At 44.0% G+C, this 16,580-nt stretch overlaps 1 protein-coding gene across 1 annotated transcript in view; it reads right to left on the reverse strand.

The window, feature by feature from the left end:
- MOSPD2 (motile sperm domain containing 2) overlaps positions 1-16,580 on the reverse strand; it is a 476,198-nt gene that overhangs the window by 162,831 nt on the left and 296,787 nt on the right. Inside the window, exon 11 of the mRNA XM_069205003.1 lies at positions 10,051-10,147. Within this exon, the coding sequence (XP_069061104.1) occupies positions 10,051-10,147 (97 nt within the window). The remainder of the gene's footprint in view (positions 1-10,050; positions 10,148-16,580) is intronic.

The following is a 16,580-nucleotide window of genomic DNA, read 5'->3' on the forward strand; positions in this document are numbered from 1 at the left end:
GACTTAGGTAAACTGTTTCCTAGTGTGATATTTATAACTTTGTTCAAAATACACAGATTGTAAAAAATGACCTCCCCCATTCATCAAGTGAACTAACTTCTTAAGGAGTGGTATAAGATGAGAAAACATTGTTCATAACTTGTATTTGTCCTCTAAGAATAATTTTCGGATGATAAAACTTTTGCACTAGGCCAAAAGCTCTAAAATAGAGTTAGGAAGGTATAAAACACTTTTGAAAAAATATCAAACAAAAGGATATGTCGAAATGAGAAACACCCCTAAAATACCTGAAGATCTCTTTGGCAATAATAAAGTGGAGATCCTCAAGGTCATCAATATTTACAATATACAAACCCTTAAAATATTTTCTTCACCTCACTGAGATTGAGAGCCATACACGGATCCTCAAAGCAATGTTGGAGAAGATGTTGGTGAAGATTTTGGTACCATGCCACATATGTGGTGCCAATTCAGCTCGACAAACACTGGAAACTTTCTTTACACACAAAAAGTGCAGTATGGGATGCCATAGTCCACGTCTAAGGCCTAATTAAGGAAGGTGTGTGGGCTCATAATCTCCATTCACTGGCGTGCAGTAATACTCAATAAATAACTGTTGAGTCAGTACTATTTTTTTGGAAAAGCAAAAGTACATCACACAGACAGTACTAAAGACTACGCATTAATGTATGACTATATACATGAGATAGTTAAGAATGTGTTTGGTGACATTGTGAAATCATATTTGATGCCTAGGGGATCATGACCCCAAAAATCACAATGACTCCAAAATCACAATACCCCGCCCTACCTATATCAGACAGAACATTACAATATAAGGTGATGTCACTTTAAATGAAGCAGGTCTATTGGCATTGTCGTGGGGTCACCACATTATATGAACAATAACCACATGTTAAAAAGTCATATCAGTAGAATCAGTAACTATGTTAAAACACAAGCATAACTTTTAATTAAAGCACTGCAATGTTAGAAAAACATAATTGTCAACAATATACCTTAAATAAAACACTAAAAACAACATGTGTCTGAGGCTCTCTTTTACACGTATAACATGCAGCCATATGACCAATAACTAGAGATTCCTACACTCCCAAGCAAAAGCGCCAGCTAAAGGAGTGCTAGAATGTAAAGTCTCCCAGGTCATGCATTCTAGTTCCTGGGACACATAGAGTTACTCTTAAAGGTTCGGCCTGTGGGGGCTGCTGTACTCCCTGAGTCCCTATAGCACTTACATTTTACATTGGTGGTGCCCCTGCCTCTGCCTGGGGCACCACAGGCAAAACAACTGTATGCAAATGAAGCCTTCTGGGGCACTATGGGGTACTGGCAGACCATGAGCCCTGCATGTTATATTAGCAGATTTACTCAACTGTTTTGTGCATGCAGCCTTGCACTATGCTTTTGTTTTATTTGTGTTTTTAAGTTCTGGTGTCACTTCCCCACACGGGGCACCAGCAGCCTTCAATTAAGTTGAGGGGCATTGGAAAGCCACCACGAGCTCCCCGTGCACTCACTGCTCCTGTGCAGCAAGGGAGCCAGCAACTATTTTCCTGATTCCGCCACCCGTACTGTTCTCCCTTGGGCAGGGACATCTCAAAGGTCCTTCTGCTAGTCCTTCCCCCTACACATGGAAAGGGGGGGGGGACCAGAGGGCAATGAAGCAGGGTGGCTTCAGGCCACATTCCCACCCTTCAATTACTGACTTCTGGGTTTCGGGACCCATCGTACCTGCACCAGGCCTGGAGTCCCCAGACCACGAATGCATCTGAAGATTTGGCTCCATGCACACACACCCTCCCTGGGAAAAAATTATTAATATGCTGACCCCTGAGAACTGGGCCACCCTGGAGGTATTTTCACAAGATGCAGTGGAGCACCACATGCTCTATTTCATTCAGGGGTCAAAGGCCAAATTCTTTAAACAGCCATATATCAACCCTCACTGGGCCACTTTGATGATCTTGGGCTCATTTGCTCTTGGAGGCAGGCTCTTGACCACGAAGAACAGTCTCCACAGGGCTCCAGATGGTGCACTCTGTGGGCAGCTGATTTCATTGGCTCCCTGCACCAGCCTTCTCCTCTGCTTTGCCCTCCCCAGACCCATGCCTTCCTGGCAGTCTTGCCTGGCATCTGGGGTGCATTACCACAAGACTTCCCAGACCAGGTCCTCAGGGGGTGTAATGAGCCAGTGTCACTGGCCATGGAGAAACCAGGTCTTGGAAAAGCATAAAAATGTTACTAGACCTGCAGGAATAATCTACTCTACTTAACTGTAATATACTTGACCCGGAAACAGGTCTCAAATTGTAGGAATTCAGCATTTCTGCTATGAAAATAAATCCTCTTTTGTTTGATTAAATACACTAAACGTTTGCTTCATGTATAATAAATCTAGCCCACATATAGGGTACATATGATCTATGCATGACTTGCCTCTTAGTTCACTAATAGCTGTGCCATCAGGCCAGGAGTGTTTCTCAGTTTATGTTTAAACACTCACTTTTAATAAATATATTACTAAGTGTTGATGTGGTATCGCACTGTTATTTACAGACAGTAAATTTACAAGAAATGTCCAAAAACCTTCCCTCTAACTTGCAGCTTCACTGATAAAACTATAAAGTGTATTAACAATAATCTGTGAAAATTGGGTTTTGAAAACATTTATCATCTGCTCATCACCAAGTAGTGTTCTGACTTTTTTTCATCCTATTGAAATATTTTTTTATCACACAGAAGTACAAAAATTAGTCTTTCACAGTTTCTGAAATATATTTTGAAAGGTTTGTAAAGTTGACTTAGTTATATAAATGTTGTGTGTTAGGAAAAACCTGATACCAAAAGCCTTTCACTTCACATAGGTCAGAAAGGTTCACCTTACAAAAGAACTCTGCAGTCACAAGGAAAAGTATTTGTATTGCAAGAAGACAAACTGACTTTTGACCTCTGTCTCTGAACACAGAGCAAATGTGACAAGAATAAGATCTGAAGGCATCTTAATTGCTAATTCAGTTTCTGACTAAACAGAACACCTGTTCTTTGTCCACGGGCCAGAAGGGTCCAGTAAAATCTAAAAATAGCTCGACCTCATAAAATATATTAAAATTCACCATAGCAGTTTTTCGATCCCTGAAAACCCATCTAGTACTGGGGGTGTCAAGCTGCAGAGACAACCCTTAGTCCAACAGGGGGCTTGTCACAGACTCATAAAAGAATCTTACATATTACTTTATTTTGACACAGTTTTTTTTCTGATCATTTTCACAAAACTTCTCATTTCATTATATTTTTTTAAAAATAACTTTGAGCTGTCATAACCTCACTCATCAATACTATCTCACACTCATATGCACATTTCCATGCATTCTTTCCTCACTCATCCTTCAAAACCTCAGAACAAGACAGCTCATACACAGGTACAATGGAGCCTATTCTTCTGCTCACGGTTATGGTGTCCCAAGCTGAGGTTGTTCATTGAAATGGTCAACACGCATTTCGGTAGGTTCATTTACTTTCAACCACCTTTTTCAGGACCAAACACTCATTAAGAAATGTTTTATCCATCCAGACCAACAAATGGGGGTATCTATTTGTCCTAGTTGGTATATCTGCTTATTGCATGAAGGATCTAATTTTTGTGTGCCCACCTCTAAATGGTGGTTTAACTTGGGCAACGTTTCCTCTCTTTCAATCCTCCACATCAAGTGTAAGTGTTATATGGCATAATGCTTCCGGTCGCAAATCCAACCTGACTGATTGTTAAATGCTCTTATTGGGGGCTGGCCTTCCTTACAGTTATGCTTTGTGCCGGCCAGAGTACCACGCACGAGAAAAAGAGGGAGCTTCATGATGTCAAGTTTTCTCTGTGCTGAGCTCCTCTGAGGGCCTAAGCTTCACCCCTAGCTGACATCACTGTTACCTTCCCACCAAAACTTCATAGGGGACCACCTCCTGTGTTTTGCTCCAAATGTCTGGGTTTCCTCCTTTTTCAGTGGGCCTGGGCTGACCCAGCCCAGGTGCTGGGTGACAGTTAATTACTAGATGCATATTTTCCTCTCCACTCTTTCCTTATCAGGAAAGGAGTCAAGCACTGATAATTGCTCCTTTCCTCTTTGTGTATGGAGGACTTTCTCTTCCTCTGCTGGAGAGCAAAGTAAATAAATTAGCCCAGCAGAGGGGCTAACGCCCTGGAATCTAATCCTAAGCTCAGCCAAAGAAATAAGACACTTCTGGAAGACTCACAGGATGTACATGTATGTTAATAGGACTGGCATACTCAAAGTCGGCATGCAGGTTTCTCCTAGTTTGACACCTCACTGGACAGTGCAGGCCTAAGTGAAGCGAAACTGCACTTTAAGGCAGATTTCACATAGGTGTATAATACAGTGAAACTAAAGATAACCCTGTAACCCTCCTCACATATCCATGAAAACCCACTAATATTATAAGGCCCACCCACAGATCAGCACCTACACTGGCCAGGTGCCTTCTGCACCAGGCTACATTTGCGCACTTCAGGCTGCGTACGATGGTAGTCTTGTATGCATAGCCTACACACGTCTGCAAATATATTCACGTGTACCCAGCCCAGTGTGTCATCCTAGCAACAATGCATCAGCCTTATCTTGAAAGGGGGCACTGGCGGTAAATACACGTAGCCCAGTTACTATGCAATTACCACGAGTGTGGCTCTGGTAGTGAGACTCCTCCACAATAAAGATCCAAAAACCAGGTGATGCATAGCAAAAAATCCTGGCTTACTAGATGGGCGGAACCCATTTGCAACAATCTTTTTTCAATTCCCTTAACACCTTGGCTGCCAGGCCTTTTCTCCCTCAGGTGGCAGGCATTCTTTTTACTATTTGGGGCAGTTCGTGCTTTGACACTGATAACTTTTTGTCCACGTAAGCTACCCACGTAAAATGTATGTCCTTTTTTCCAACATTCTAGGGATTCTAGAGGTACCCAGAGTTTGTGGGTTACCTTGGAGGAGACAAAGAAATTAGCCAAAATACAGCACAATTTTTTATTTTATTTTCTAAATGGGAAAAAAGGGCTGCAGAAGAAGGCCTGTGTTTTTTTTCCCTGAAAACGTCATCAACAAAGGGTTTGCAGTGCTACAATCGCCATCTTCCCACCTTTCAGGAACAGGCAGACTTGAATCAGAAAACCCAATTTTCCAACACAATTTTGGCATTTTACTGGGACATACCCCATTTTTACTATTTTTTTGTGCTTTTAGCCTCCTTCCAGTTAGTGACAAAAATGTGTGTGAAACCAATGCTGGATCTTGGAAAGCTAAACATTTCTGAAAAGTAGACAGAATTCTGAATTCAGCAAGGGGTCATTTGTTTCCCTACAGAAAATAACAGCTGAAATACAAAAAAATATTGAAATTGAGGTTGAAAAAAACATTTTTCTCCACGTTTTATTCTTAACTTTTTGCTGCGATGTCAGACTTTGAAAGCAATATACTGTTACGTCTGCTGGACAAGGCTTGTAGGTTTATCCAGAACCCTAGGTACCCAGAGCCAGTAAATGAGCTCACCTTGCAATGGGTTTTGATTGTATACCCGGTACATAGCAATTCATTTGGTGAAATATAAAGTGTGAAAAATAGGTAACAAGGAAACTTTTGTATTTCCACAATGGGCACAAGATAAGGTGTTGAGAAGCAGTGGTTATTTGCACATCTCAGATTTCCGGGGTCCCCATATTAGCATGTAAATTACAGGGCATTTCTCAAATAGACTCAAATACACACTGTCTTACATTTGGAAGGAAAAAATGTAGAGAAAGACAAGGGGCAATAGCACTTGTTCTTCCATTCTCTGTTCCCCTGAATCTCCCGATAAAAATGGTACCTCACTTGTGTGGGTAGGCCTAGTGCCCGTGACAGGAAACACAACATGGACACATCAAATTTTTACATTAAAATCTGACGTGTTTTTTTGCAAAGTGCCTAGCTATGGATTTTGGCCTCTAGCTCAGCCGGTACCTAGGGAAACCTACCAAACCTGTGCATTTTTTAAAACTAGACACCTAGGGGAATCCAGGAGGAGGTGACTTGTGGGGCTCTCACCAGGTTCTGTTATCCAGAATCCTATGCAAACCTCAATATTTGGCAAAAAAACACCTTTTCCTCACATTTCGGTGACAGAAAGTTCTTGAATCTGAGAGGAGACCCAAATTTCCTTCCACCCAGCATTCCCCTAAGTCTCCCGATAAAAATGGTATCTCACTTGTGTGGGTAGGCCTAGTGCCAGCAACAGGAAATGCCCCAAAACTCAACAGGGACACATCACATTTTTACATTGACAACTGATGTGTTTTTTGGAAAGTGCCTAGCTGTGGATTTTGGGTCTAGCTTAGCCAGTACCTAGGGAAACCTACCAAACCTGTGCATTTTGAAAACTAGACACCAAGGGGAATCCAAGATGGGGTGACTTGTGGGGCTCTCACCAGGCTCTGTTACCCAGAATCCTTTGCAAACCTCAAAATTTGGCAAAAAAAATTTTTTTCCACACATTTTGGTGTTGTAAAGTTATGCAATCTGAGGGAAGCCACAATCTTCTTTATACCCCACATCCCCCCAAGACTCCTGTTAAAAATGGCACCTCACTTGTGTGGATAGGCCTAGTGCCCGCGAAAGGAAATGCCCCAAAACAATATGTTGACCATCAAAATGATCAAATACAAAACTACCTGTTTTTGCGCGGGGGACCTGCCTTTTTGGCCCTGGGCTCAGCAGGCATATAGGGAAACTTACCAAACCCAAACATTTCCTAAAACTAGACACCCGAGGGAGTCCAGGGAGGTGTGACTTGTGTGGATTCCCCCAGTGTTTTCTTACCCAGAATCCTCAGAAAACCTCAAATTTAGCTAAATAAAATCATCACATTTTCCCCACATTTCTGTGTGGGATCACCGCACTGGGACAAATTTCCTACCACCCAACGTTCCCCTCAGTCTCCCGGTAAAAATTATACCTCACTTGTGTAGGTGGGCCAAGTGCCTGTGACAGGGAAGAGACAAAAACCTGTTGAAATTGAGGGGGAACCAAAGCAGGTCCAAAAGGGCAGTTTGGAAAAAAGTTTTTAGGCTGACAAGTGGGGCAGAATTTGTATCAGTATAGATGCAACAATGCTGGGTGGCAGGAATTTTGTGGATTCCTGCAGATTCCGGAAGGTTCCATCACAAAAATGTGGGAAAAATGTGTGATTTCCAGAAAAGTTGGGGGTTTGCAGGGCATTGTGGGTAAGAAAATGGTGCGGGTGCACGTGAAGCACACACCCTGGACTCACCAGATGTTTAGTTTTCAGATGTGTCTAGGTCTTGTAGATTTTTCTACATGGCAGCGTTCCAGAGTCCAAAAAGTGCAGCCCTCACCATTCCAAGTTTAACAGTTGAGAGCGCACTTGCTCGGCTTATTCAACCCATAACATCTGGAATAGAGTGGTTACTAATACTTACCTGAATGCAAGTTAAGGAAACTGATAACTGCTGGGTACATTAGAGGTTTTTGGAATTACAGGGAGGATTAACAAGCATATAAACAACTCGATTCGATTTGGAAGGAGGTCCTGAGGAAATCCAGGGGCACTCCCCGGATGAAACACGTGTTGACGACGGATGAACTATAAGTGGTAACTTTTGGGATGAACCAATTTTGAAAGGACTATATTGGATGGATAGAATAAGTTTGGATCATTGAGTGGAACACACAGCGGACTTAAGTTACGTTTGGAAATGGACTATATAATTTGGAACTTCAACATAAGGAGGATATCAAATTTGGGAACTTTGTATTTTGGTTTATTGTATCACTGTGACGTTTGGACTTAAGAATTGTCATTGTTTTGGAGATAAATATGAGATTTGAGCTATTTACTGTTTTTGTACTCATTTGAATTCAATTTGTTCACGTGTGCAAATACATACTGTTTAATTTTGATAACTGTTTGTTATCACGTTGGGGGATTTAGAGGGTGTAACCCCAGTATTTTGCACCATGTATTACACTACATCACGAGTTATTTGGTATGAGAGTAGGAGCGCTTAATACTCATTAATCACCCCCGTTAGGTATTTCTCACCATTCCAAGTGGGACGATTTCGAGAGTTAGCCAAGCTCTCATGGCCCAAATGTGAAACCAAAACCAAAAATAATCAAATGTCCTCTTGCTTGCCGTGGGTTAAGATATTTTAGTGTGCGGGGGAGAGGTGAAAGGCTGTTACCACCCTTCAGATGGGGTGGGGGCATAACTATGCCCGTACTGGTTGGTAGCCCCCACCCCACTACATATATATATATATATATATATATATATATTTTTTTTTTTTATTCCCTGGCGTATAGTAGGCTTTCCCTGGTGTCTAGTGGTTTCTGCCCCCTTACGGGCATGTTGAGCATATAAAGATAGGCAGATCTGTTCCAGGGGGGTGGGGGAGGGGGCAGAAATGGTCTAAAATAAATTCACCCCCCAGGGGGGTGACCCTTGTCTAAGGGGTTGCTCCCCTTACGTGAAACTGACCAAAAAAAAATATCCCTGGTGTCTAGTGGTTTCTGCCCCCAAGCCTAATGAAAATAGGCTGATCCGCCCCCAAGGAGGGCAGAAATGGCCTAAAGATAATTTTCCCCACAGGGGTGCGCGACCCTTGACTAGAGGGGCCGCTCCTGAGTAAAAAAAAAAAAAAAAAAAAAAAAAAAAAAAAAAATTACATTGTTTGGTTTTAAAAGGATACCTGGTGTCTAGAGGTTTCTGGCCGCCTCCCCCCTCCCCCCAGGGCAGATCGGCCTAATTAGAATAGGCCGATCTGCCCCAGGTGGGTAAAAATGGCCTTAAAATAATTTGCCCGCTTTGGGAGCGACCCTTGCCCAAGGGGTCGCTCCCCTCATGACAATAACAAAAAAACAAAAAAACTCCCTGGTGTCTAGAGGGCATTTCTGCTGCCCGAATGCTCAGAGAGACATCAAAGGAAAGGCCTTTCCTCTCCTTTGATGTCTCTTCCACCCCACCACGTGATCGGAAGAGAAATGCTTTTGCATTTCTCTTCCGATCCATGCTGGAAGTGGGAGCGGCCTCTGATGAGGTCCGTGCGCAATCGCGCGCTGACGTCATCAGACGTCACTGGGGGGGATTGGGTTTTGGTTGGGGGTGGAAGAGGAAGCAATTCCCCTTCCATCCCTGCCCATGGGAGGGGGGTGCTTGGCCATCGGGGGGAGCGAGGGCCTATAGTAGGACGTAATGGTTACATCCTCGACATCCGAGCGGTGCAAATGAGGACGTAAATGTTACGTCCTGGGTACCCAAGAGGTTAATGGTAGTGGTTCTGTTGATAAGTTACACTGGGCAAGAGGGTCTATACCTACTCAACAATTATGAGGAAATTAGTAACACATGTGCTAATGCTCAATTCTAGAAAGTTCCTAACCCTCCACCGCTGAGTATTTGCTGGACTGAACTTCGGAACATTTTTACTATAACAGAGACGGATCGAAATAGGTTAAAAGTAATTAGAAGAGACTTGTGCTCCTTTTGGTATGGACCCACAACTGAAATGATGGATCTAGTCATACCAGAAGTAATCACGTGCTCAGAAATAGCTAGAATACCTCCAAATTATATTGACGGCCAATAAATATATTTACACTATGAGGATGAAACTTCTTATATTACCACAAATAAATTACTACATTGTCTCAGTCACCACTTTTTCTGATACACAGAATGATAAATGTCAAGTAATAAGATTTGATCTGCTTTTCATTAATTAATGAACACACTGAGAAAATACGAGCTAATCCTTTTGTATCAAATCATGTTATGCCTTTCAGAAATTATAAATAAAGTTGTTAGAACACATTAATTTATATAAATGTCTATTCAAGCAATTATATTGTCTGTTATTTATTAGTGCTGTAAAACATTCATGATTATTCAGGCATGAATAATGCAGCCGTGTTATTTTGTTTTTCTGTTGATGAGTTAGTAAAGCAAACGTATTAGTATGGATCTTATTTACCTTAAATGCCACTGGATTTTTTGTCACATTAGTAAGAAGAATTAAGCATTTTCTTTCTCCACTTTCTTTAGATCCAAAATGCAACTCTTCTGCTGGGCTGTAAGAAAAAGAAAAAACAATTCAGTCCATTATCCAACAAAAAATGTTAAATATAGAACCAACTAAAGCAGAGTTCTAATAATGCAATCAACATCTAACTAGGTAACCAATAAAGGTATGCTTTGCACATTTCTTATCTATTCCAATAACTTAGATATCACGAAAATATTTAATGGTAATCCTGAGTCAAACAAAGACACGCAATAATATTCTTGGGGTACTTCTCCTAATTAATAAACCAAATGACCAGTGTTTAGGTGGTTTGTAAATGCTACCAGAACATAAAGTTGGAAATAAAAAAACAAGGTACTTACCTTCAGTAACACTCTTACTGGTGGATATTCTCTCTAACCACAGCTTTCTCACCTTAGCTTACTCCACAGTTGCAAAAATGGACCCGGAACGCTTTATCTATAGCAAAGCTCTGCAAGCCAATAGGTGGCTGAAATTGGGTTTCTGATTGTCAGATTATGCACCTTGTACAAAGAGGAATCACCATCTGAGTCAGTGTAAGTCAGATACACACTAAATATTAACCAGTGCTCACCCTCTAGTAGTTTGGCACACAGCAAGAAGGCTTATCTAGAGGAAATGTGTAAAGTAATTGTGCAACACAAGACCAAAACAACAAAAATCAAAAAAGGAAAAGTCGAGTTATACATTTTTAAAGAATAAAAAGAGTTCTGGGGCTTAGAAACAATATATGCCAATGGGGGTTATCTGGCTGCGCTAGACTGGGGCAAAGTCAACAGTTCAGGCCAACTGCGATGGAATGCAGGCCGAGGGACAAGAGCCACACAGGTCCAGTGAGCAGAATACCTTGATCATGGTCGCAACAGCAAGACACAGGGTGCAGGTGAACGATAAGTCCAGCGATGCACTGATGCTGGGGTGTTTTGAGTATAATTTGTTAGCCATACAAAATGATTAATTGCAACAAATAGTAAGCAAAAACAGGCTTTGCATTTGTTTAGTAGGAAATCCTGAAAATTGTTGCTAACACCCTTCATATTCTAGAGAAACAGGACTCTACCTGCTAGTCCATCTAGCGCTCTCTGCGGCTTTTGATACAGTGAACTACAGCTCACTCCTGAGAACCTTTGAAGAAAGATTGGTCCCCAGATGGTCACCATTCCTAGAAAATTGTAACCCTTGTATAAGAATTCCAAACTCCCACTCCAGTGCAGCTGAAACACCAAGGGAAACCTGTATTTTGACCTCAGAAGTTGATCACAGATGTGGACCCTCTCCAGATGGATAGTCCTCTGGAATAATATCTGCTATGCACATGCCAAGAAGAAGCCAGTGGAAGGTCTAGGAGTCCATTCCACTAGGGCTAAAGTGGCTACCACTGCATTGACACACAAAGTGCCTGTCTTGACATCGGCCAGGCTGCGACATTGATGGCACTGCACATGTTCATGAAGTACTCCTGCCTTGAAAGCCAGGTCCAGTGGGAAACACTTCACCTGTTCGGTCCTGCAAGACTTTTTGATCTGATGTTATGAGCCACTCCACAGACCTTTAACCTGGGGAGGTAGTACTTTGGTGTTTGTTCCAAGGTGAGGAACCTGTAGTTAGAAGCATCCATCTAAAAAAACAAGTTATTTACCTTCCGTAATACTTATTCCGATGATATCCTGTCCATTTCCAGTTCCTCACTGCCCTCACATCTTCCTGTTCTGTGGATTGGCCTCTTTTTAATACCAATAAATGGGCCCAAGTTACTGTTCAGCACACTGCTACCAATAATTGTTCACACTCGCCATCTTAATGTGCAGAAAGGGAAAAGATAAAAAACTGATATCAGTGTGCAGAGCTAATGCTTATATGTGTAGTTTTGTCTGTGTGAATCCGCACTGTGCCACTGTTAGACCTGTCAGCCTTAGGATTGTCTTACCCAAAACTTTTTGCCAACTTGCCTCATCTTTTGCTGAATAGTTTAGTTGGCCTTAGGGCTCTGAACACTTTACCACTGCTGACCAGTGCTAAAGTGCACGTGCTTCTCCCTTAAACACAGTAACATTGGTGTATCCACAATTGGCATATTTAATTTACTTGCAAATCCCTTGTAAGGTGGTATACTCAGGACCTGTAAATTAAATGGTACTAGTGTGTCTGCAGTACTGTTTGTGCCACCCACACAAGTAGCCATTTAAACATGTCTCCGACCTGCCACTACAGAGCCTGTGTGTGCAATATTCCTGCCACTTTGACTTGGCATTTTAACTCCAGATTTTGAACGTGAAAGTAATCCAGTGGAGTACATTACATCATGCGGGGTCAAAGATGCTTATTCAGCTTCCTTATACTTGCAGACACAAAGGGGCACAACTTAGGAGAACTTGATACAAGGTTAATATATCAAATGCATATAGTATATATGCATTGCAGTCTTCTACAACATAGTTAAAGTCACCCCATGGTCCTTGCCCTATTCCGAGCCTCTAGGATGACCTGGGACCGATTGTTCCTGATCTTTATCCAAACTCACAGCAGCAGACAAAGGGATGGGAAGGGGCTCATGAGATCTCTGATCCATGGAAGCAAAATGCATCTCCTAACAAATGTTTTAACAGGAACCTCAACATGGAAAACTTTCAACACTGCATGTTTTCTACAGTGGGGAAAAGACCTAGACAGGGTTGTCCCCACTCTTGATAGACAACCTGCACTAAATGAGGATGCAGATGACTCCGCTTGTGATCTGGCAGATGACTCCTGCCATTCATCTAGAGTCACAGAGCCTCCTGAAACAGTACCCCACTCGGCCCTGCATGTTGCAGTACCACTTGGCTGTGATATTAACCTGGGGGACCTGCACCAACCTCCTCTCGGTGTACAGCAGGAAGGCCTTCAGAGCCAGACAAATGGCCTGCAACTCACTCAGGCTGATGTGCCAGCCCTCCAAGGACTAGATTTTCCTGATCTCCACCTTCCTCAGATGACCTTCCCAGCCTAACAAGGATGAGTCTGGCACCACAGCCAGCTTCTGATAGGGATGGAAGAGAAAATAACTGCATTTGATCAGCCACCTCTGCATATCTCTAGCTGTCTCTTCGGAAAATTGGACCGCATCAGTCAGACTACTGTGATGCTTGGCCCACTAACTTCAAATTCGTTATATATCCTGCACGTGCCACCAGGCATAGCGGACGAGGAAGATGCAGGAGGCTAAGAGGCTGAAAGAATCACAGCTGTTCACACTGTGATCCTGGATTGAGTCTGAAACATCTGGATCATAGCTCAAATATCCTGAACTTGCTCTGGTGGAGGGAAAGTTCTGTAGTCCGTCTCTAGGATTGTGCCACTGAACGGAAACCTCTGCGAATGAGTCAGTTGGGACTTAGGCTTGTGGACAGTGACCTCAAATATGTCAGGAAGTTGCCCGTCATCCAGAGGTGGTCCATGACACACTTTAGTGAGCTCATCTTGAACAGCCAGTCATAAAGATAGACGTGGGTCCCGGGCTCACTGTGCCACTGGATTCAAGCTAGCCTGGCTGATGAGGGGTGAAACCCCGAAACCGGTCCCAGGATGCTTGTTTCCGGTCCAGGGAGAACCTGGCCTGGCAGTTCGGGCTGGATTGTTCCCATGAGGAACAGGGTCAAGACTGATTTGCATATGGCTGGGTTCAAACTGGGGTGGCATGGTGAGCAGAAAATGGATGGATTAAACCCAGATCTGTGACTGGGGGTGAATGTTTGATTGGTTCCGCATTCCGTCCATCCAGTTACGCTATCCCACAGCGTTGTGTTTTGCTTTACTTTTGCCGCCCTAAGTGCGCCGGGTATGCCCAGACGTGGGTCCTGGGCTCACTGTGCCACTGGATTCAAGCTAGCCTGGCTGATGAGGGGTGAAACCCCGAAATCGGTCCCAGGATGCTTGTTTCCGGTCCAGGGAGAACCTGGCCTGGCAGTTCGGGCTGGACTGTTCCCATGAGGAACAGGGTCAAGACTGATTTGCATATGGCTGGGTTCAAACTGGGGTGGCATGGTGAGCAAAAAATGGATGGATTAAACCCAGATCTGTGACTGGGGGTGAATGTTTGATTGGTTCTGCATTCCGTCCATCCAGTTACGCTATCCCACAGCGTTGTGTTTTGCTTTACTTTTGCCGCCCTAAGTGCGCCGGGTATGCCCAGACGTGAGTCCCGGGCTCACTGTGCCACTGGATTCAAGCTAGCCTGGCTGATGAGGGGTGAAACCACGAAACCGGTCCCAGGATGCTTGTTTCCGGTCCAGGGAGAACCTGGCCTGGCAGTTCGGGCTGGACTGTTCCCATGAGCAACAGGGTCAAGACTGATTTGCATATGGCTGGGTTCAAACTGGGGTGGCATGGTGAGCAAAAAATGGATGGATTAAACCCAGATCTGTGACTGGGGGTGAATGTTTGATTGGTTCCGCATTCCGTCCATCCAGTTACGCTATCCCACAGCGTTGTGTTTTGCTTTACTTTTGCCGCCCTAAGTGCGCCGGGTATGCCCAGACGTGGGTCCCGGGCTCACTGTGCCACTGGATTCAAGCTAGCCTGGCTGATGAGGGGTGAAACACAGAAACCGGTCCCAAAATGCTTGTTTCCGGTCCAGGGAGAACCTGGCCTGGCTGTTCGGGCTGGACTGTTCCCATGAGGAACAGGGTCAAGACTGATTTGCATATGGCTGGGTTCAAACTGGGGTGGCATGGTGAGCAAAAAATGGATGGATTAAACCCAGATCTGTGACTGGGGGTGAATGTTTGATTGGTTCCGCATTCCGTCCATCCAGTTACGCTATCCCACAGCGTTGTGTTTTGCTTTACTTTTGCTGCCCTAAGTGCGGCGGGTATGCCCAGACGTGGGTCCCGGGCTCACTGTGCCACTGGATTCAAGATAGCCTGGCTGATGAGGGGTGAAACCCCGAAACCGGTCCCAGGATTCTTGTTTCCGGTCCAGGGAGAACCTGGCCTGGCAGTTCGGGCTGGACTGTTCCCATGAGGAACAGGGTCAAGACTGATTTGCATATGGCTGGGTTCAAACTGAGGTGGCATGGTGAGCAAAAAATGGATGGATTAAACCCAGATCTGTGACTGGGGGTGAATGTTTGATTGGTTTCGCATTCCGTCCATCCAGTTACGCTATCCCACAGCGTTGTGTTTTGCTTTACTTTTGCCGCCCTAAGTGCGCTGGGTATGCCCAGATGTGGGTCCCGGGCTCACTGTGCCACTGGATTCAAGCTAGCCTGGCTGATGAGGGGTGAAACCCCGAAACCTTTCCCAGGATGCTTGTTTCCGGTCCAGGAAGAACCTGGCCTGGCAGTTCGGGCTGGACTGTTCCCATGAGGAACAGGGTCAAGACTGATTTGCATATGGCTGGGTTCAAACTGGGGTGGCATGGTGAGCAAAAAATGGATGGATTAAACCCAGATCTGTGACTGGGGGTGAATGTTTGATTGGTTCCGCATTCCGTCCATCCAGTTACGCTATCCCACAGCGTTGTGTTTTGCTTTAATAAAGTTATGGGACTACTGGTATAACTGAACTCAGATGATGGGCAGCAGCTGCCACCATCACTTTTTTGAACATCTGAGGGGCGTTTGGGAGGCCAAAAAGTAGCAGAGCAAACTGAAAATGCTCTTCCCGTACCTTGAATCGCAGATAACATTTGTGGGATTGCAGGACGGATAATGGAAAATACTCATCCTGCCATCCAGAGGATGCCATCTAATCACCAGAGTCCAGAGCAGACAGAATCTGGACCTGCGTGAGCATTCTGAATTTGTCCTTCTGCCAAAAGGCACTCAGGGCAAAGGTTCATAAAAGACTTGAGGCCTCGATCCTTCTTCGTAATGAGGAAATCGTGAGAGTAACAACCACCTCCTCTTTCAGAGTCCAGAACCTACTTGATTGAACCCTAGGAAAGCAACAAGCCCACCTCCTGTAACAGACTGGATAGATGCTCATCTGAAATGTGGTCTGGTGTGGAAGCAACGGTGGGCGGGACAGAAAGAAAAGGCAGGGAGTAGCCATTTTGAATGACAGCCATGTATAGGACGCAAGGGAATGGTCAACCTGGGATGAAATGTTGAATCCTGCCCTACTCTTGCTGGACATGCACAACAAGGGCAAATTAAAGTGGTTTGGTAGTAACAGGGGAAGAGGAATTAAAATACTGATTCCCTGGCTCGGAAGGTTGTCTCTGACTATAAACCAGCTTCCTGGAATACCCTCTAAACTTTCTGAATTGATTCAGAAACTGTTTGGCAGAGGTCAAAATTCCCAAATAGCAAATCGAAGCTCTGATGTCCTTAGAGCAGAGGTCTTCAAACTTTTTGATGCCGGGACCCCCTCTCAAACTTTTGTAGGTGTAAGGACCCCTTCCTGACAAAAATTTCTAGAACCTGGTACTCCTCATCATCGACAATCATAAACGTCCCCAATTCCCACAGCAAATCA

This window comes from Pleurodeles waltl, chromosome 8, assembly GCF_031143425.1.
Source record: "Pleurodeles waltl isolate 20211129_DDA chromosome 8, aPleWal1.hap1.20221129, whole genome shotgun sequence".
Taxonomy (NCBI): domain Eukaryota; kingdom Metazoa; phylum Chordata; class Amphibia; order Caudata; family Salamandridae; genus Pleurodeles; species Pleurodeles waltl.